The sequence below is a fragment of the Bactrocera neohumeralis genome, chromosome 2 (assembly GCF_024586455.1).
Source record: "Bactrocera neohumeralis isolate Rockhampton chromosome 2, APGP_CSIRO_Bneo_wtdbg2-racon-allhic-juicebox.fasta_v2, whole genome shotgun sequence".
Taxonomy (NCBI): domain Eukaryota; kingdom Metazoa; phylum Arthropoda; class Insecta; order Diptera; family Tephritidae; genus Bactrocera; species Bactrocera neohumeralis.
In genome coordinates this window covers 23,367,919-23,388,862 of record NC_065919.1, presented here as the reverse complement: position 1 = coordinate 23,388,862, position 20,944 = coordinate 23,367,919, and the positions used below count along the sequence as shown (strand labels likewise).

Genomic DNA, 20,944 nt, shown 5'->3' with positions numbered 1-20,944 from the left:
GCAATAACTTCACTTTCAATAAATGAAATGTCATAAAAGTCTCACTGGACAATCCATAACGATAGCAGATTCTAACGCACCAATCGACATATAGATGGCGCCCCAGGGTGCGCTAGATTCAAAAAGTCCTGTTTACTTTGGAAAGCACCTTGTATTGACTGACATGTTCAGCAGTAAAAGAGAAAAAAGTATTGAAATTTCATAAACTAGTTATCTGAGGGCGAGCCCAACATCTGGATTAATTTTATAAATTTTGAGTTCAAAGCACATTGTGTTTAAAAAACAAGAAAAAACGCTAACTTCGGTTTCACAGAATCTGTTATACCGTTCACAAATACAAATTATTGCTTAGGTTTGGTAAGATTAGATGGCTGATCCGAAAATCGCACTTGGACTGCTATATGTAGTCCATTGTGAAGTCATAGAAAAGTTAAATTCCCGTGTTCGATCTCACAAGTTAGTAAAGCGCTTAGTGGCCTACACATCGGATCTCACTCTGCTCATTGGATCTCTTACGTTCGGTCTGAGGCCAAAAAGATCTTCCGACACTGCATCTACCGATGGTGGCCCAGGACATTGCTCTCGAGATGGCAAGATATTTAATAGGTTTGCCACTAACTAAATATATAACCCTTGTCCAGTACTAATAGTACCTCCAAAAGGCCTCTGCGCAGTTATTACCTTCTGCTGGCTTTACTGCCTATGATTGTCACCTGACCCTATTATAGGCTCTATAACTTGCAGCTCTATTCTTCCCTTGTTGTTCTTTTCTGTGGCTTTAAGTGCTTCCACCACCTTTCCTCCTTCTGCGTGGGGTTTCTTCGTCCTTTAAACAAAACTTTTTGCCACTGACCGTCTTTTTACGTGGTCGCACTGTTGCTGGAGGTTCCACAGTGCTTGTATCTTCGAGATAATTGGCTTGGGGGTAATGTCGCACATTCTTCGGTGATGGCAGCTGGAGTGCTATTCTCGTTTCCTGGTCAAGACTGTATTTTCTTCAGTAGGATCCGGTTGTTTTGGAGTAGCGGTTTATATAGGATCTAAGTATCCTACTACTTCTACGGAAGACGGACGGTCCTCATTCTGAAATCTTTGTTTTGTTGTGTTTTTCTTTTTGTTGTTGTTTTTGAGGTGTATTATTCATAATTTATTCTAATGTGTCTCCGTTTCAAGCTGCTATCTCTGCGCGGCCTTTGCCAACGTCTGTGCACACTAGGTGCTGGTCGCTTTGTGATCCCATTCGATTTTGCTGCCTCCCTCTCTTGCGTAGGTACTTCCTCGAGGCAATCCTGGTGAAGTTTCTGGACCCTTACGCCCTTAGGCAAGCCCTTCTTTCCTGCATTTCTTGATCGGGGGCTGCGTACTACTGTTCCCAACTAACCTACTTAGCATATGTCGTCCACTATCCGCTAACTGTGACCTTTAGCTTATCGTAACAGTTAGAAAGTCTAAAACTGGAGTTGATAGAGAATTTGTGGCAGAAAACGTCTCCACTAATCTTTCTCCCCACGTAAAAAGGCTCACATGCATAGGAGTGCCGCCCGTTGAACGCACTCGAGTTTTTTTGTAAGACGCACAGGGCTAAATCCACTCAACTCGTCATGCTGATTTTTTATGTATATTTTTTATTCGTATATAAGGGGAGTGAAGAGGGGGTTCTTGTACTGATTTCTTACATTTTCGATACCAAATGTTAGTAGATAGGTAGGGTGAATATCTGTCGACACTCCTAGGCTTTAGAAAGCCCATTGTAAAGCCCTCACTATATTATAATAATTATGTCCTCTATGAAACCTGTGCTCATGACGAAGTTCATCAAACAAACTATTTTAAATGTGCAACTTCCGGGATATCGTCAAGAAATTCTCGAAGGATATTTCCAAAACAAAGACTTGTATTCGTATAGAAAATATTCCGTAGTATCTTCTTCTTCAGCCTCTTGGAAGCTTCTACAAAAGTTGTTGTATGGTATCTGAAGTTTATTGGAATGTCTGTAAGACAGTAACCTGTTAGCAACTAGAGTTCTTATGCCAGTTATTAATGGTTTGACCCGAAATAACAGCAGGACCCTACCTAAAGAAATGTGCTTTTCAGTAACCAATAATTCGATCAATCTCTTAGTTAACAACTGATTTAATTTGTATATTTTTTCTTTTGGAGACTTTTTAACAACTTCAAGTTGTAGCGCTCATTCTCAGTCGCCTTGAAGGGTAATGGTACAGTTTTAAAACTCTCCACCATTTGCAAAGTTCAAACGTAAGTAAATTTCTGAATGAAATAAGTTAAGAATGTAGTTAATTACAAAATCAACAAAAGCAGTTAAAAACTAAAGTTCAAGTGAAGATGCTACAACAGTTGTTATGAAAAGCTTGGCTTGTGTTATGCAATATGTTTACCGACGTTTGGCTTAAACAGAATCAAGTAAAAGTTGACACAACTATGACAAGCGCAATCTGTGACAGTTCTGGCACTATGTACCGGTGACTAGGTGCGTGTGACAACTTAGGTTAACAGTAAAAATAAATAAGGTATCTGAAAGTCAATATTAAATATTGAAATTAACAGTACTGAAAGAGATGTCAAAGAAGTGGAAGAGGGACTAGACTTGTTAGTAAAGTTTATATGTGACAGTTTTGGCGGTGTGACATATGTGTATTGAGTACACAATTGTTGACAAGATAAGTACATATGGTAATTAACTTGAATCTTTCTTGGAGAGAGGGAAGTTGACAACATGTAGATGGGGAATACAAACTAAAGTAGTGTCGAATAACATCTCAATTAACTTTGAAGTGTAGAGAGTTTAAACTCGCGCAGGAGGTGGGTGCAATCGTCTCTGGGTGAAGATTATAGACTTCTCACACTTGAGCATACTCGCGGTTTTTGCTAGTAATTGACGCTTGTGCCTTTTTTATCGGTTGATGGTTGTCAACAGCAGCTGTAGTGTGGTCTGACATTTGTATGAAGCTTGGTGTGGAAGTAGCACGGTGAGTACTGCAACCAAGAATTGTAAATTGTGCAACAACGAAATTGAATTGGGTGGCAAAGTGCTGCGAAAAGTGAAAATTAAAGAGCAAGTAAACATATAAACAGTGTAAAAAATCAATGCAAGGATATCTTTATTTTTGGTAAATTGAATTAAATTGCTAAACCTAAATAATTAACCTTCTGCTATTATAATAGTTTGTGCAGTGCATTTTTATATCAGTTAAATTATGTGGTTAAATATATTATCCAGCATGGCCTACTATAACGATCCGGAACCGATACCATCATATACCACATTTTTGAGGATTCACTAATTATCACGAAAGTGAGCATGTTTTTGAAATCTGAGAACATGAAAGAGTTTATGGGATCCGGATGAGGATAATACGGTAGTTGTAGAAGTAATCCGAATTCGCATTCATAGATTTGTGACACAGAGAAACAGTCGATGGTAAACACCCACTTTCGACTGAGCTTTTGCGAACTCATGTATTGATGAACCAATTCGAGTTACCAAGTACAACGAAGTCCTTCCTCACCTGATCTCTCCAATGAAGTGGAAGTCTTCCTCTTCCTCTGTAATCTCCCGTAGTACCGAATCGAATACTTTTAAAGCTGGAATGTTCTCATCCATCCGGAGAACATGATCTAGCCTGCGCAGCTGCTGTCTCTTTATTCGTTGAACTATGTGAATGTCGCTGTATATTTTGTACAGCTCTTCGTTCCTTCGACTGCGGTATTCGCCGTTACCATAGAGAAAGTCCACAAATCATCCTCAAAACCGTTCTCTTGAACAGTCCGACTCATCCGATGTTGTCATTGTCTATACCTTCGCACCACACAGCAAGACGGGAATAATGAGAGATTTGTAGAGTTTGGTCTTTATTCGTCGGAAGAGGACTTTACTTTCTTATCAGTCCAAAGCAGCACCTGTTAGCAAGAGTGATTCTGCGTTACATTTCAAGGCTGATATTGTTACTGGTGCTAATACTGGTTCCAAGATAGACAAAATTATCTACGACTTCAAGGTTTTCACTGCCAACAGTGACGTGTGAGCCAAGTTGAGAATGCAATGATTGTTGTTTGCCGAGTTTCTGGAAGGCATTTTCATTTTTGTCAAGTCCTGGATGTCGCTATTGAACATATTCAAAACTTCGCGCGATGACTTTGTTGGATGTTTATATGCCGCCTTCATTTTTCTTTTCATCTCTATCCAACCATCTTTTGTTTCCTTCATTAATTCGTGTTAATGCATTCTTCTTTCATATGTCTTCTCTTCATAAGGGATTTTGATCTTCTTTGCTGGCATCCGACGTATGACCTGTTTTTCGCAATCTTCTTGGTGTCTATGCGCCAAAGCCACGAACGAATCAGCATTTGCCTGTGCCAACGAAGGCAGCAATTTCTGCGCACTAAGAACACTTCTTGACCAGAGCTCGATTCTGGTTATAAATAAACATCGCAGCTGCTATCTGGTCAGAACAAACTCACGCAATTATTTCACTCCAGACAACGGATTAGTTATGGTTAAGAATTCAAGGAACTCCAAGTGCGATATGGCGTTTATCGGTGGGATAATTCCATCAGCTCAACCTAATAGACGATGAACAAGCAGCAGTCCATTGCGATTCCTTCTATCCTGGAATTTTTTATTACTCCTCATGGTCATAATTATCTCTATTAGGCGGTGTTGATTCACCACAGTTACAGGGGCTTTAACGGATCAGCTAATTTCAACATTCCTGTTGCTGATCGTTGAGGCTAACAGACGCTAGTCAGCGAGCCGTCGATTCCGGGGCCGTAGCTCCTGGATTTTATTTGTTAGTCCTCCTGCTATAATCATGAGGGCGATACAACCTTTTTTGAGGCAGGGTTGATTACATAGTCACAGAATATTGTGAATATAGTATATTTTCCGAAGAAATTGTTTAGTTCGAATTGCCTTAGCATATATGTAGGTGTCATATAAGGTGAACGATCAGAATGAAGTGCTTTTATGGAAAACTTCTTCATTTCAAGTGATATCTTTACCGAATTCGGTGTGGATTATTATCCAAGGCAATATGCGAGACATTTGTTTTGATCGAGTCATATATCTGCCATATTAACTGACGATCAATGGAAGTTTTTGTTTTTGTGATAAGTAAGAAGTTCATTAATCGTCGCTGGTTTGTTGGCTTAGACCGTAGACTTGACGTAGCCCCACAGAAAATAGTCTAACGGCGTCAAATCGCACCATCGAGGCGGCCAATTGCCTGCGCCATTTCGTGAGATAACACGTTCACCAAACTTGGTTTTCAATAAATTGATTGTGACATTTACTGTGTGGTTTGTGGTGCCGTCCTGTTCGAACGACATACTGTTCAAGTCCATATCATCATATTCGGCCAAAAATAGTCGGTTATCATTGAGCGGTAGCGACTCAAAACGGGAACCTAAGGCGGTTCTGGTTTACAGCTACTTATACAATAGGGCCTGCCGAGAAAAAATTGGTCGCGGCCGTGTCACTTACTCTATTAAGGTTGAATCGGCATAAAAAATTGAACAACAGACAAACTAAAAACACACAAAACCTAACATAACATAACATAGCATAGCGCAGCACAACATAGCATTCAGCAACGTCCTTCCGAAGGCCGCAACGAGCGAAATTAATACGAAAGGTGATGTGAAAAATTGCCAGCACGCAGTGCAATAAAGTTGAATTTAAAGTGCAACTCTATGACTATTGCACTGTATTACTCGCACGCGAATGTGCGCGTGTGTGTGTATGTGTGTGCGTGTGTTAATGTGCGAAAATTACTAATTACCGCGTACGCGCAACAAACCAACCGAAATAAAAAAACGAAGCTTGCTAAACTAGCTCGAGCGACAACAACAATAAATAGCTGTTGCAACAAAAAAGTAACAACAACAACTTTAGCAAGGCAACACACATCAGTAGACGCGACAAATTGCAACAATTTATCAAATATGCCGCATTTTTCGCACTCAAGTTGCCGTCAGCGCCAAATGTAGTGGTGCTAATGTTGCAAGTTGCACGCTATTGTTGTTGCTGCTGCCACTATTTACTGTCCCATTGCCAGTGGCAACAGCAAAAGCGACAATGGCGACGGCAACGGCAACGGCAGCGACAACGGAGATGGAGTCGGAAGCGGCGGCAACGGTAGTTAGTTAGCTGCCTGCATTGCCTGCTAAATGTGGCGGTCGTTTGTTTGTACTTGTTTCTGCCGGCAACGAATTTAGGTGAGCCCGGCAGCATTGCGAATATGGCGATAGGGACGACCTCATTCGCAATGCATAGCTTATATACTGGCAATTGTATGTGTGTATGTGTGTGCTTGTAAAGTGTGTAAACAGGTTGGCACATTAGGGTGGTACTTAAATTAGTTTGCAATTTTTTTTAACTCTCATAACCTCTATAAATGTTTTTACAGTCAAATGTGCGCCTTTTAAAAATTCCACATAAATTTTTTTCAATATCGAAAATTTGAATTTTGAACTCGGACCATGCCCTAATAGTGGGCGCTCAGAAATATATGATTTTACCACACAAAGCTCAACATTATAGTACTATCGCGTAAGTACTGAAAACAGTTGAACCAAAATTTTATTTTCAACTATTTAGCACCACCCTAACGTGCATATATTCATGTGAAGTGCATGTGTTTCGCTGTTCCCCTTGTAAAATTCCAATGCATGCGGTTTTCTTTTGTTTTTATAATTTCGTTGTGCCACTCTTGTTATCGCTTTCTTCTACTTAGTCTTCTTCTAGCTGCATTTGTGGCCGCTCACTGTCGGTTTGTTGCTGTTACCTAGAATTATGTTGCTCATTATTTCTGCGTAATGTTGTTGTGGTTGCACGCGTTGTTTTTATTGTTGTCCTTATGGTTGTTTTATTGTTGTTACCACTGTTGAAAATTTAGTTGGCCTTGCTTGTGATAATCTCTTTTTATTTATTTTTTTGCATGATTTGTAGTTAATTTCTCTTTGGTTACTTAGCTCCGTTCTTTTGGCCACAATTCGTTGGAAAAAATTTAATTTTAGTTGTCGGTTAAATGATTAATTAACGTGGTTGAAATGTTGTGGACACAAAATTGTATAATAAAATAGCATAAGGGAATGCGAAAGGACACTGAAGTCTCCGGAATATGTAAACTTTAAGGTATTACAGGTCGAATTTTCTCAGATTCGTTTGAGATTATGGAGAGTGCCGGAAGTTTTATGTGTGTTAGGTTATAAGGTCGATCTTAAAAGGGGTTTCACTTGGACAGCTTAGAACACCGACTGTGGTGCTTAAAACTCCAACATAATAAACGGTGATCCGTTTCGAGCTTCCCGACTTAAAAAAAATAGAGAAACTTCAAATTTAGTGGGGAGTGTTTAATATCAGGGAAAGAACATTCTTTGGCATTTATTTTTTGAAGATTATCTTTTCAAATGTTGGCCAAAGCTACGTCTAAGATGGTCCATCCGTTGAGTCCAATTTTCGATGACTCGTTGGAGCATTTCGACTGGCCGTATAGATATTTTACTTATCTCTACAGGAAAAAGTCTAACGGTGTGATATTACACGAGCTTGTTGATCCATCGACCGACGCAAAACGTGAAATTATCTGCCTACCGAAGTGTTCTCTCAATAAATCCATTGATTGTTGCGATGTTTGGGAAGTGGTGCTGTCTTGTTGAGACCAAATGTCGCCGAGGCCACGAGCTTCAATTTCAGTCATCAAAGAGACAGTTATCATGGCATCATTTTTGAAGAAATAACACCAAACTGTTGTTTTTTCTAGATGAAATGACAGCTCTTGAATCTCTTAAGGTTGCTCTTCGAACCTTATCGGGGGCCTCATCGGTGAACAAAATTTGGCTGGAAAGCGAAAAGCTGTCGCTTGGGAAGGTCGAGCGGCTTCAGTTTAAGCACAAGCTGTAATTGGTTCCCTTTCAGTTTAAGATCTCGATGTTTAATGTACCAAGTCATTCCATGCGTCAGTTCGAGTTGCTGCGAACGACGCCGAATCGACTCACCACAGTCTTCGTGACACAACCAGCTACGGTTGCTGTATTTTCTTCATTGGGTGCTGGATGTGGTCTATTCAGTCGAATATTATCCAAAAATAAATACCGGGTCTCAACATAGGTTTTGTTGACCATAATGGAGCTGATCATCAATCAGTGCCTGCTTAGCGCAAGCGAGACGCATTAGTTCAATGCTAGAAACAAGACACCAATGGAGATCCAACTCGGTACCATTTCGATGTGAGCAGGGGTGCCTCTCTGACTAGCTCATGAGCTTTGCAGTTGCCAGCGATACGGCCCCAGACCCCCAAACGTGTCTGATGATGAGGTCGCTTGATGTTATTTCTAGTTAGGATAGACGCTCCTTGACTAGCTTTGAGCGCTTAGTTAGCGAGCTCAGCACTAATATTGTCACTCTGTACAATATTATTAAGTTCAAGTATTTCTTTTTTGCAGCTCGATTTAAATCCAACTTCAAAGAAGCGGTGTTCCAACACGACGATGCCGCCAAAAAAAGAAGAGTCCATGATGCGTTTGCAAACCTTGGTCTTTCTTTTATTTATAGCAGTGGCCGGCGTAAGCTGCAGCAAAAACCAGCTTGAAGAATCAATCGACATTCCAAAAAGCACTCAGAATGAGCTATTAAATCGCCAAACAAACCATAATGATTCGTTCACTTCGTTAAATAACAGTGAAATTCATAACATGAACGATTACAACAATCCCTTAGACACTGTTGTTATCATAAGCAATAGCTCTAATTGGGAAACTGTGGTTGACTCTAGCGAGAGCAATAATATCAGTGAGAACACTAGTGATGATCACAACGAACTGATTTTTACAGGTGCTCCGCCGAGTTCATACAGAAAGCTGCCGCGCCATCAGAGAGCGATTGCCGCAGTTGCTGAGAACAGAGGATTGCTAAAGAACTCAGATGGTGAGCGTATTCTACGGCGTGGCAAAAGATACTTGGAATTTGCCAAGGGTTCACGTGTTTCGGTAAGTAATTAGGTGACTAAGAATATATATATTTTTATAATATCTGCTTAGTCGACACAAGTCTGTTTTTTAATATGGAGAAGGTATTATCATTTTAAACATCGTTTTATTAGCAGTTAAAGGAGTAATTGGTCAGGTCTTGCCATCAGTCATATGTCCACTGAAGTTGTATTTGGTGATAGCCTCACTCAAATCTATATGCTTACCATCCGGTGAAATTGGACCCGACTGACAAAAAAAAAAAACTAGGTTTTCACGTATTTTAATTCAAAGTTCGCAACTCGTTTGATGAATGTAAGGTTCTGAGATATGTTGTCAAGCATCTCTTTGGCGATCTCTATTCGATTTCGTTTTAGCAAAATCTAAGAAGATTAGGCGTGCAATTTAAATCGACCCAAATTTGATTGGATGGTAAACTCGATCTCTCTATATTTAGCTTTTATCGAGGTCACCACGCAAGGCGGTCATATAACTTTACATGATATTTTTCTTCCAAGTATAACTACATGCTTAAACTATATTTTATTTATTGTTGATATCTTATTCTTCTTCTTCTTATTTGATGGCGTAGACACCGCTTACGCGGTTATAGCCGAGTTAACAGCATCGCGCCGGTTCTTTTGTTTTCACAAATTGGCGCCAATTCGAGATTCCAAGTGCAGCCGGGTCCTTCTCCACCTGATCTCTCCACCGGAGTGAAGGTCTTCTTCTTTCGCTGCTTCCTCCATCTCTCCAATGGTGTAGAGGTCTTCCTCTTCCTCTGCTTCTCTCGGCCGGTACTGTGACAACACTTTCAGAGCTGGTGTGTTTTCATCCATATAGACGACATGACCCAGCCAGCGCAGCCGCTGTCTTTTAATTCGTTGTACTTTATCGGCGTATAACTCGTACAGCTCATCGTTCCATCGAATACGATATTTACCTTTGTAAAAGCGAAGACCACAAACCTTTCCATCGAACACTCTTAACACCCATACCTTCACATCCGTAGGGACTTGTAGATTTTAATCTTTGTTCGAGCTCGAATTATTTTCTTCGGTAGTAGATTGAAGAAGTCGCACGATAGGGAGTCGCCTTGTCTGAAATCTCGTTTGGTTGAGGCCCTTCCCTATCCTGAGGAGCTTTTGGTTTTGCTCAACGTCAGTTTACACAGCCGTAACAACTTCGGACATAGTTCACTTTCGTGAACTTCTAAACATGGCTCCATACTCTGATATCTTATTATAAGATAGATTTATATAGTATATAATTACTAATGTTTTTTAATACATTTTTATTCACTTTATTTTCACAATTTCCTATATCAAGTGGCGCACAAATGGCAAAAATAATATCTTAAATGTCAATACTCTTTGGGCTTATGGTTATGGATTTCGTGTTAATTTTCCCTTTCCCGGTCCTGATGAGTCACGCCGTAAATACTTTAAACGCGATGTGCTACACTCACTCGAGGATGTCCTAAATGGGTTTGCATATTCGGATAAATCTTGAATTATACGATTTTTATTTGAATTTTTTTGGGTGCTTAGACACGGCTTGGATGGACGCGCATGCGTGTTGAAGTCATACTGTACAGCAGTTTTGGATGTGGACTCAAATATTAGTGGCGGTATGCTGTTTAAAATGCTGAAGCTGATTTTTACGTAAGTAAATTGATTGTAGATTCTTATTTCTTTATGGAAAATTCGATTCGTGCGAGGGTTTTTAATTTGACGAATTGGGATCAGTTGAAGTTAGCCCTTTCGATGGATCAAAAATGATATTAAAATAAGTCTTGCGGTAATTATCATCTGAAATGATTAAAATAATTTTGTAGTATATGGTATATATTGCACTTGACATGTGACAACTCTGACCCAAACAAATCGTCGAAATTAATTTATACATTCCTTTAGTTCTCTCATACCGAATATGAGTATCTCTTTGCTGTTGACTTTCTGTTGTATATAGTATCAGTTACTTATATCATAAAGTTAGTCAAATACTTTCAAGTAATTTTTTTGAATTCATTAGCGAATGAACTGTCTCTAAGCGCTTAAGTATTGTTTAGATAATTGTTTTTCATTTGCTGAAATACTTAATCTGACAGCCAAAGTGTTCTGAGGTCATAAAGTTAAAGCTTGACAGTGCAATTAGCGTTAAGTCTCTCACTTTCATAGGCATTTTTACCATTAAAAATTGTCATATAAATTGAAAGAGCACTTAACGCTCTTTAAATAAGTTAATTACTCTTTCAGAAAATGTTTGAAGTTCAGCTGAAATACGACGGTAAATTTACGAATTGCAATAAAGAAATTGACACTGACACAATTTGCTTTGCTTTTTTTAACAATTCATGTTCTAAATATTAGTATAGTGATGAAGAATAGTGGCTTACGAAAGTGTGTTGCGATTTTTTTTATGTTAAAAGGTCTAAATTATTTCCTTTAAGGAGACTTGTAAAAACGAGTTATAAGATTTCAATCATTATCTTTCAGTAGGGCTATGAAAACACGACTATTGGGTAGGAGCGGTTGCTTGAGTTTGCTGGATAGCCAGAAGTCACACGGAGCTAAATTAGGCGAACAGCCAAGAGTTGTCAGCCCATAATTCCAGTCTCCTTTTACGATTAGCTTCGCGCAGAGGAGACATACCACTCAAATAATATTCCTTTTTGACGGTTTTGGCCGGTCGGAAGGAGTTTGGATTGCACTACACTTCAATAATCGAAGAAATTGGTAAACATATACTTTGCTTTGACGTGGTTTTTCGGCTTCGACTCACCTTTGTCACGATATTCGATATTCGATTGGTCGTCTGTTTCCGGGTCTTATACATACAAGTAAATCCAGGACTAATTGCCAGTGATAATACGTTTCATGACATCCTGGTTGTCGGAAAGCATATTTTGACAAACATTAACGTGACGTTGTTTTACGAAAAAATTGAAGTGATTTTGGAACCAATCGTGCTTAGACCCAAATGATCTTTTAAATGCTTTCACTGATCCTTCCGATATTCCAACGATACCAGTAAGATCTCTTACTGTTAATCGTCGATTTTCAAGCACCAGTTCCTTTACTTTATTGATACGTTGATCGTCAGTAGATTTTGATGGTCATACTGGACGTGGTTTGTATGGTTTTTATGAGTACTCTGAGCAACTTGAACTGCAAAGGTATATATGTATGTATGGTATGCGTACTAAAGCGGATTGATTTATAGGGAGCCAAGAGAAAACAAAAGAAACGGGTTTGTGGGAATTCTGAACAGTTTTGCCTAAGAGACTAAAACCGGTATCGAGTCAGAGATTTTTGAAGTTAAGTTTAATTTTTAGGGTTTATAAACATTTCTTTGTCCGTTTTTGAGATATCGGACAAAATTGTTCAGAATGACCCGCTCCAATATATACTTATGTATATAGACACCTATAAAGGGTGCTGGTTTAAGAGGAGGAGGAGATTTTAGTCTCGTAAGCTGTCAAACTGAACACATATTTAAACATATAGTATATATTATGACAAATTACACTGGTTTAGAGCCATTTTGCATCTGTGATGTTAGAAGCTGTTTCTTGATAGTTTTTTGTGGCTGAAACAGAAAATGCTGGCAAAAATTTCTGTAATAAAAGGTGTAGGGGCTAAACCAACACCATTTATTTAAATGACAAAAATAGCTGTACATAATGGAAAATTCTCGAACTCAAATTCATAGTCAGGACACCTCACAGACTTTTTAGCACATCAGTCTCAAATTTTTCCTTCAGATTTGCTGAGTAGTGTCATCAGATCTTACTCTGGAACAATATTTGTAAATTAAGGATTTTTATTTTCAACAGTCGGGTTACCTGCGACAAGCTTACAGAGCATTTCGTGCACGTCACGAGTACGTAAAATATCTAAAGTGTCACATTCAGAGTGTGAATAATCCTGCACACACCCTTAAGGCTTTTTTTGTCAAAAAAAAGTTAGTCCTGGGTGTGATTTGCACAATGGAGGCAATATTGGTTCATACTTTTGTAGAACTGTAGAAGGAACTAACGTTATCAGCCAAACTAAGACTGACATTTTTGGTTCCACAGCTTAACAACGTTTAAGTGCTTACTGATTCCGGCAGAGTTGTGGAACAAGCCTGAAAACGTTTTATTTTTTAGAACGAAATTTCGATTGACCGAATCCTATCGAGAAAACGGGACTGCAAATTAGCAAACGAGAAGAAAGCTCGTCAAATTCTTAGTTGAGACTGATTACAGCCAAGTATGACACCTTCTCCAGCCCTAGGTAGGTAGGTAGGAGTGTTGATATCGTAGAACCTTTATAAACTTGGTATCTCGTTTCATCGTTGCTCTCAAACCATTCGGTGCTCTTAATGAAACTACTTATGTTTGTCATGCTTTTGGTGGACAGTCATTCAAGGTTTGGTATCTTATGGGTTCCAAGTATTCTGCGTCTGGTTTGTGTTAGAGCTGGGCATTCACAGAGAAAGTGGAAAACGGCTTTCTTAGTGTATTAAGGGGTTGCATGGGTGAAAACCAGCCTTTTTCAACAATTTTTTCTCATATCAAAAATTAAATATATTACTAGATTTTTTTATTTTTACAAAAATACGCTATTGACAAAGAAATTCTAAAATTTTTGGGAAAAAAATATTTTAAACTCGGCCATTGCGACGCCATTTCCGGTGACCCTCGGAAAAAAGATGCGCTCGCAGGATAACTCCTTACAGGAACCTCTAAAGTGAAAAAAATACGTGTTTTAAAATCTTAGCTTAGAGCTTGGACGAAAAAAAGCTGAAAATTGGATTTTTGCTAGCCATTTTTACAAAAAATTAAAATTTTGATGAAAATTTCTCGACCTTAAGAATTGTATCGCAAAGACCTGTGTAAAATTTCATGAAGATCGGTTGAGTAGTTCGCGTTAAATCTTGCCAACCGGCTTCAAAACCACAGTTTCGAGAAAAACGCGTTAAAGACGGCGCACTTAGCCTCGCTAGCCTCGAGCGCACAAGTTCTCAACGCTGTAGCTCCGAAACTATTACTCGGATCAACTTGAAAATGTAGGACAATATTCTAAAGGTATTGTGAAATTTAATTAGACAATAAAGAAAACTTTTTTTAACCCGTTAACCCATGTAACGCCTTAAGTAAATTATGTGAAATTGTAAAATTATAACAGAAATAGCAAATAAATAATAAATATTGAATTAGAATTTACTTACCCTTAAAAATTCACCCTTTACATGCAAATGCACCCACTCACGCTACCCTATGCGAGCGAGTATACGTTTATTCTCCCAGCGACTGCCAAGTGTGAGCACACAGACACAACGAAATTCTCCTACAATCAACATTTCGCGAACTCGTTGGCATCGTAAAATGTTAAGTTACATAAAGTGAATTTTTGTGCAACGCTTTATTTTCAATTTAAACCAATTTATTTTAATTTAATGACAGCGCAACATGGCAAGGACAAAAAAGCCGAACGAGCGTAAAGCACATAATGCCATTCGGTTAAAATGTGTTGCTAAGAGGATGCGCTTTTAAATTCGGCAGACACTCAACTTACTCACAACGAGTGCAACAACAATACAATTGAACGAGAGACTGCAATATTTGACAGTGCCGCGCTGTGTTATGCCATGCAATGCCATGCCATGTAATGCAAATTGTTAACCGACTGTGCAGCGTGTGCGTCCAACGACGTTGATGGCTTTTCGATGTCTGGCGTATTTTGTTTTGTTTTGTTTTTTTGTTAATTCGCTCAGAATATATTGTTGTTTTGCATTCTTCATTTCAAGGTTGTACATGTTGTTGTTATTGTAATTGTGGTGACATTGCCAATTGTAATGAATCCCAGTGGCAATGTTTCTGCCTCGTAGTTCAGGAAGTGTGTTGTAAGGGTAATTAAACATTTAATAGAGACTGGCTTTACATTGGCTAATTGGGAAAAATTTGAAATAAATTTCATGGCATAAAACTCAGTTGATTTATTTCAATAACTTTTTGGTAGTCGATAGACCGAATAAAGCGATCTTATGACTTATCGATACCATTTCTGTAGTACGAACGGTTTTTTCAAAAGAGGCTTAAACCTCAGCGATTACCTCTTCACTGTTGAAAAACTCTTTGCAATGAAAATCTCTTGAGGCCTGACCAACTTCGGAGGATACGTCAGATGTGACACCGATTCAAACCCCAATTATTCAAGCGTCTCAATTTGTTTATGACACAGTGATTCACCATCGACCTTAAGCACGTGTAACACCCGCTTTCGGATCCCGAAATATTCATCAACAAGTTGTCCAACATGTTTCCGCATATCAGCGGTCTTGACCGAGCTCACTTTACGGTCAACCAAAATAAATTTTTGGATCATCATTTGGATGTTCTTTGGGATGCACTTAGGAATATTTCAGCGGTAACGGCAAGACATTTTTCAGCCGTTGAAGGAGGCATCTTAGTTCGAGATCAGTCAAAGTCTGGCTAATACTTGTTCTTCATATCGGCGATAACGGTAGTTGTGAAAACAATTAGAATCAGAATTTGTGTAGTTTTGACAACGGTGGTTAGTAGTGAGCACGGGTGGCTGTCGCTAATCAAAGAGCTTTCAGATCCTTAAAGATTCCTCAACAGTCTGTCCAACATGTTTCCGTAAGATCTTTAGAGTTAAAAGCTGCCTCGATCGATTTCACTTTGCGGTCATCCAAAATCATTTTGTAGATCTCCATTTGGATGTTCAGTAGGACGCATTTACGAATATGTTAGATATAATGGGAACCTCTTATTTAGCTGTTGAAAGCGGTTTTATAGTCCGATATCAAAGTTGAATATCTGTACAATCGCATTTAGCTCGATTTGTGCAACAGTAACCACATAGGAATATGTTGAATATCGTAACCGAAACCTACTGACAGATTAGTTTTTCAAACGTGGCTTATACCTGTATTCGAATTTCATCCCAGAGAATTCGAGTTCACAACTTCATTCCAATATTTCTCGTCTGTTTCTATACTTTCGGTGAAGTCTTTCGACAAACCAAAATAAAAAAAAACACTCCATTAGTAACTTACTCCTGCATCCTATATCAGAACTTTGGTTCCATATTTCATTTTCCGAACTTTACGGCTGTTTCTTTACTGGGAAATGTGAAGTTGATAAGTAGTATAGAGTGTAGGAAAAGGTAATCTTCTTCCGGTTCTCACACTGTCAATAACGTAACTCCGTAGTCTTTCTTCGATTTAACGCCAGACGGCCGAGCTTTGCGTGTGCTCACTGATCGCTGGCAAGCAACCAGTATTTCAGAACCTGCAAAAACTTTCGGGGCTAGACTAGAGATTTCCTAAGATCTTTTGAACCAATTGCTTTTAGCAAGGCCCATCGTACCCTATATGTAAGGCTTTTAACCGCATAATGGTCAAACATTTTGTCGGTCGTCAATTGCCAAAGAGTGGTTAATCAGCTCAACAACGTGTGTCTACCTCAGCAAACAGAGGGTTTTATACACCAATAGGGAGGGCGTTATTTTAACGGCTCGTAGACCCATTGATTGTTGTTTTTCATTTCATCTTGTCACGTTTTACTTTGTTACAACGCTTGGAAATTCTCCAATATTACAAATTCACCTTCTGAAAAACAAAACGTTGAAAAAACATTCATTGAAAAATTATCTTCTCAAATTAGGCTCATTTCCGGGGTCACCAATGTGGTGTATTCTCACATAGTTCAGGAAACACAATTGCATTTCCAACAATTTGACAATTTACTGACGATTCTAGTATTGCGGAAACATAAGTTCTTTACTCCTTCGAAATTAGGCAGAGAATGCCGTTACCATCAATAGCGAGCGATATAACACGATGTCGATCGTTTTTTTTAGATGAAATCAACTCGAACGATCTCTATTTCCAACAAAACGGTACGCCGCTTCATGTTTCACATCTACACATGGACACATTGTGTGCAAAGTATGCCGACTCGTTAATTTTGAAAATTGGTCCAGTCAAAGGGTCGCCAAGATCGTGTGTTTTAACGCCTCTACATTATTTTCTATTATTTTTGGATTTTAATCAGACTACACAGAACTCGAGAGGGTTGAGGTACTACATTCGATTTTAAGAGAGCAAAATAAGATTTAACTAAAGGTAGTTATATTAAATTTGCCACTAAGTTTGTACGCCCGGAAAAAAAAGTCGGAGACCCATATGTACAGTGTATATATAAATAATCCTGATTAAATCCCATTAAATATTGTATAAACAAAACGGTCGTTGATTTAGCTGTGAGGTTGTTTACTTGGCTAAAGGTAAATAAAAGGGTTGTTGACCCCATAAAATATAAACAAAGGGGTTACTGATCCATTAAAATGTGAGCAAACACGTCATTGACCTCGTTAAAAATATAGGAAAGGATCATTGACCTAAATGTAAACGAAGTTTGTTGACTTGGCTAAAAGCAAACGAAGGTTGGCTAAAGGTCGTTGACCACATAAAATGTAAACAAAAGCATCATTGACCTCTTAAAGAGTAAACAAAAATACCATTGACCCATAAAATAGCAAAAGGGCCATAGGCCCCGTAAAGTGTAAACAAATGTAAATAAAGGTTGTTGACTTGACTAAAAGTAAAAAGAGGTGGTTGTATTGGCTAAATGTAAACGAAGGTTTTTTACTTGATTAAAAGTAAAAGAAAGGATTCTTGACCTCATTAACTGTAAACAAAACGGTCATTGAACCTATAACATGTGAAATATAATAATTGACCTCCCAAAGTGAAAACAGCACACACAAACGTTTTTTTTCGTAAGAAAATACTCTTTACTCAGAATCGCCGACATCAAAACACTCTAAAAGATAGCTGCAATACATAGTAATAAGTGAAAGCCAAGTCCTTTTAAGGAAATCTATTTTATTTGACAAGATATCTAGGAAATTTAGCATGGACTATTGTCCACGGCAACATTATAATCTACGAATATATTGATCGGACTACTATAGCATACATCTGCCACACAAAAATTATCAAGTTAAAGATCTTTTTATACCCCTTATGCTATGAAAAATGCGTCTGTGAAGGGTATTATTGCTTCCGTGCAGCTGATGTGTACATATTTTCCAGTTTTATTATATACTTATAGTACTAATATTTATTTAATTTATATATTTATTATATATTATATTTTGTTTAAAGTGTAAATAATTTTTTATTTAAAATTTAATATTTACAGCCTGCATGACCATGACAAACGCCACTTCTCCTATCTACGCCTGGAAAATTGCAAACAAATTTTACACAGCCATTGTCCCCTGAGCTTCGACAGCATATCGCCGTACACCGATGATGTTTGAGGATACACGAGTGCAATGAAATAAATTGTTCACACAAATGTTTGATTGCGTGTAAATAAGAATTGCAATAAATTTGTTATTTTTTGCAAAACAAAATTAATTTTCACTATTTTCATCACAAGCGTGATGTGATAAATCAACACAATTATTTATGCACACACACGAAGGCAAAAATTAAACAACAGCAAATGGTTTTTTAGACAACAAAAAAGCTATAGCCTATTTAAGGGCGTTGAAAAGCATGCAAAGTACAATAAAATGGCATAAATGTAAATGTATGTGCGTGTTGTTGTTGTTGTTTATTTTTTGCGGTTAATCAATGAATGTGCAATAGTTTGAAGGTCAATGGGCATTTTTTCTTGTTGTTATTGTTATCGAATTTAAAAAAATTCAATTTCTATATGTTTGTATTTGTGTGAGTTTTATGCCTTCGGCGAAATGACAAATTAATTTGCTGCATGTTAAAAGCCAAATTGATTGAAAATAAACAATGCTAATGGTCTATGTTTGTTTGTGCATACAAATGTAGGTATGTTGGCTTGATTTGTTTTATGAAGTTGCTTTTATGGTTCTATATTTCGAGAAATATTACATATATGTATTTGTTTATTAGCATACATTTTGGCGTAAATATACAATTGTATATTTTTATGAGAAAATGTAATAAATTATTTATGGATTTTGAAATGCAATTACTTTAAATAAATAGAAAATTGATGAAAGCAATACGAATAAGTTCCGATACGTACTGAGCTGTCGCCTCCTGATGCCACTAACGCTAAATTATATTGCACTATTAGCGAAGAATGTTAAAATTTGAGCCGAATTGAAATTTGATTTCGATCCCGTCTAGAAGTGGGCGTCATCTTGTATCGATAGATTTTTCTTCTTTTTTTTTGGAAACGAGTTCACGCAGTAGAGTCAAAGAGCGCTGTGAGTCTGTAGACGAGGCTCTTTTCTTTCGATGGCGACCGTCAAAAATTGATACAACAAGCATGGTTGCAGCTCTGTGTTTGATCAGTTACCCCTAGGCGATCCGCAAATGGATATTGATACAGTAGGCATGCCCGTGGGTGGTGTCTTGCATGAAATTTTGGTCATGAAAAAACGAACGACGCTTTCGGTGCCTCGTTTACTCACTCCGGAAAACAAACGCAACAGTGAGACGATTCCTTAGTAGTGTAAAAAATAGTTTTTGCAGCGTTTCACAATTATTGGCGACGAAATATCGATCCAATGTTAAACATCAGCATTTAGAAACTGTCGAAACAGTGGATTTCACTCGAGGAACTGGTCATATGGGGAACATGATTAACGCTTTATTAACTAAAATCCACAAGGTGCGACATTGACTACTTGAAGAAGAGCATACGTGTCACAGAGCTCTACTATGCTAAATCATTGGTCCGATTTGATAACGAATCGCACAAAAATCAGTATCCTATGCCGAAGAAGGAAGCGTTATTTCATCATAACAAAGCACCTGATTTCCAATGACGCATTCCTTTTAGGAGTATGTCTTTTTTAAAGCTGTTAATTCATTTATTCATATTGATTTGCCATTTCAGAATGAACAGACTTACTGCATGGATCGGTTTCGCACCACGTTCACTCTAGGGGATAATGTGTGTTCTCAGAGAGGCCCTTCAGTACGCTATTGTTGAATGAGTCTATCCGCAATCGCCCCACAATTGGAGTTATGCTCATCCACGGAATAATCTTGCTCTGCAGGCTTACAAAATTCAACACGTATAACAATCAAAGCCGAATGACCATCAAGCGCATCGCACGTTCCGTGAATGGGCTTCAAACGAGATGGTCAACGATCCTGATTTTCACAAGAAAAATTTGTTCAGCAATAAAGCTCATTTTTGTGTGAATAGGTATGTTAATAAACAAAATTGTCTCATTTGAAGTAATGATAATCCACAAGCCATTGTTGAGTCCTCTTTATCACGGATTGTGGGCCCATTACGTGTTCTCTAAGTTGGTGCGATTTAACACTGGTGGAATATGTTTTGTGGTGTTATGTAAAGACGCTTGTCTACGCAGATAAGCCCGTAATGAGTGATGTCTTTGAAGAGAATATGCGGTGCCTTGTTGCTGACACACGGCCCCAATTGCAGCAGAAAGTGGTCGAAAATTGGATTTCTCTGCTGGAATTTATTCGAGCCAGCAAAGGCAGCCTCTTGTGAGAAATTGTTGCTTTATTTCTTCTTGAAAACCACATGCATAAAAACCAATTTATATTAAGAACTATTACCGCCTTTTCCAGATTTCAGCCGCTTGCGACTTCTATTTGTTTCCAAACTTGAAAAAGTTCTTCGCTGAACAAAAATTTAAGTTCAAGTTTAGGATGTTACCGCTACAATTTCGACAATCTCCAGAAGACGTATTCGTCAACCGGGTTAAAGCAGTCGGAGCATCGCTTGGTTAAGTCTATCGAATTAAAAAATAAATAGCCATTTTACACAATTTCCTTTTTGTTTGTCAAAACAAAATCCACCTTTGTGAAAAGTCGAATTAGCTTTTCACAGTTTCTTCTACAGACTTATAAAAATTGCTAATTGTAATGACCGATATACTAGAATCTGGTCCATTTAATACAAAACTCTTTA

The 20,944-nt window shown here is 38.2% G+C and overlaps 1 protein-coding gene across 1 annotated transcript; it reads left to right on the top strand.

Moving 5' to 3' along the window:
• Nucleotides 1-8,469: 8,469 nt before the first annotated feature.
• LOC126765835 (uncharacterized) lies at nucleotides 8,470-18,333 on the top strand. The gene is made up of 4 exons (XM_050483523.1): nucleotides 8,470-9,006; nucleotides 10,315-10,472; nucleotides 10,536-10,649; nucleotides 18,206-18,333. Exons 1-4 carry the CDS (start codon nucleotides 8,509-8,511, stop codon nucleotides 18,324-18,326), a joined length of 891 nt encoding a protein of 296 aa, XP_050339480.1. The 5' UTR covers nucleotides 8,470-8,508; the 3' UTR covers nucleotides 18,327-18,333.
• Nucleotides 18,334-20,944: the final 2,611 nt, after the last annotated feature.

What these genes read in the sequence shown, in the direction of transcription:
- LOC126765835 (XM_050483523.1), top strand. Translation starts at nt 8,509, where the DNA reads ATGCCGCCAAAAAAAGAAGAGTCCATGATGCGTTTGCAAACCTTGGTC. An exon ending in CCAAGGGTTCACGTGTTTCG is followed by an intron (nt 9,007 to 10,314) that starts GTAAGTAATTAG and finishes TCCTATATCAAG; the next exon opens with TGGCGCACAAATGGCAAAAA. An exon ending in ATGCTGAAGCTGATTTTTAC is followed by an intron (nt 10,650 to 18,205) that starts GTAAGTAAATTG and finishes TAATATTTACAG; the next exon opens with CCTGCATGACCATGACAAAC.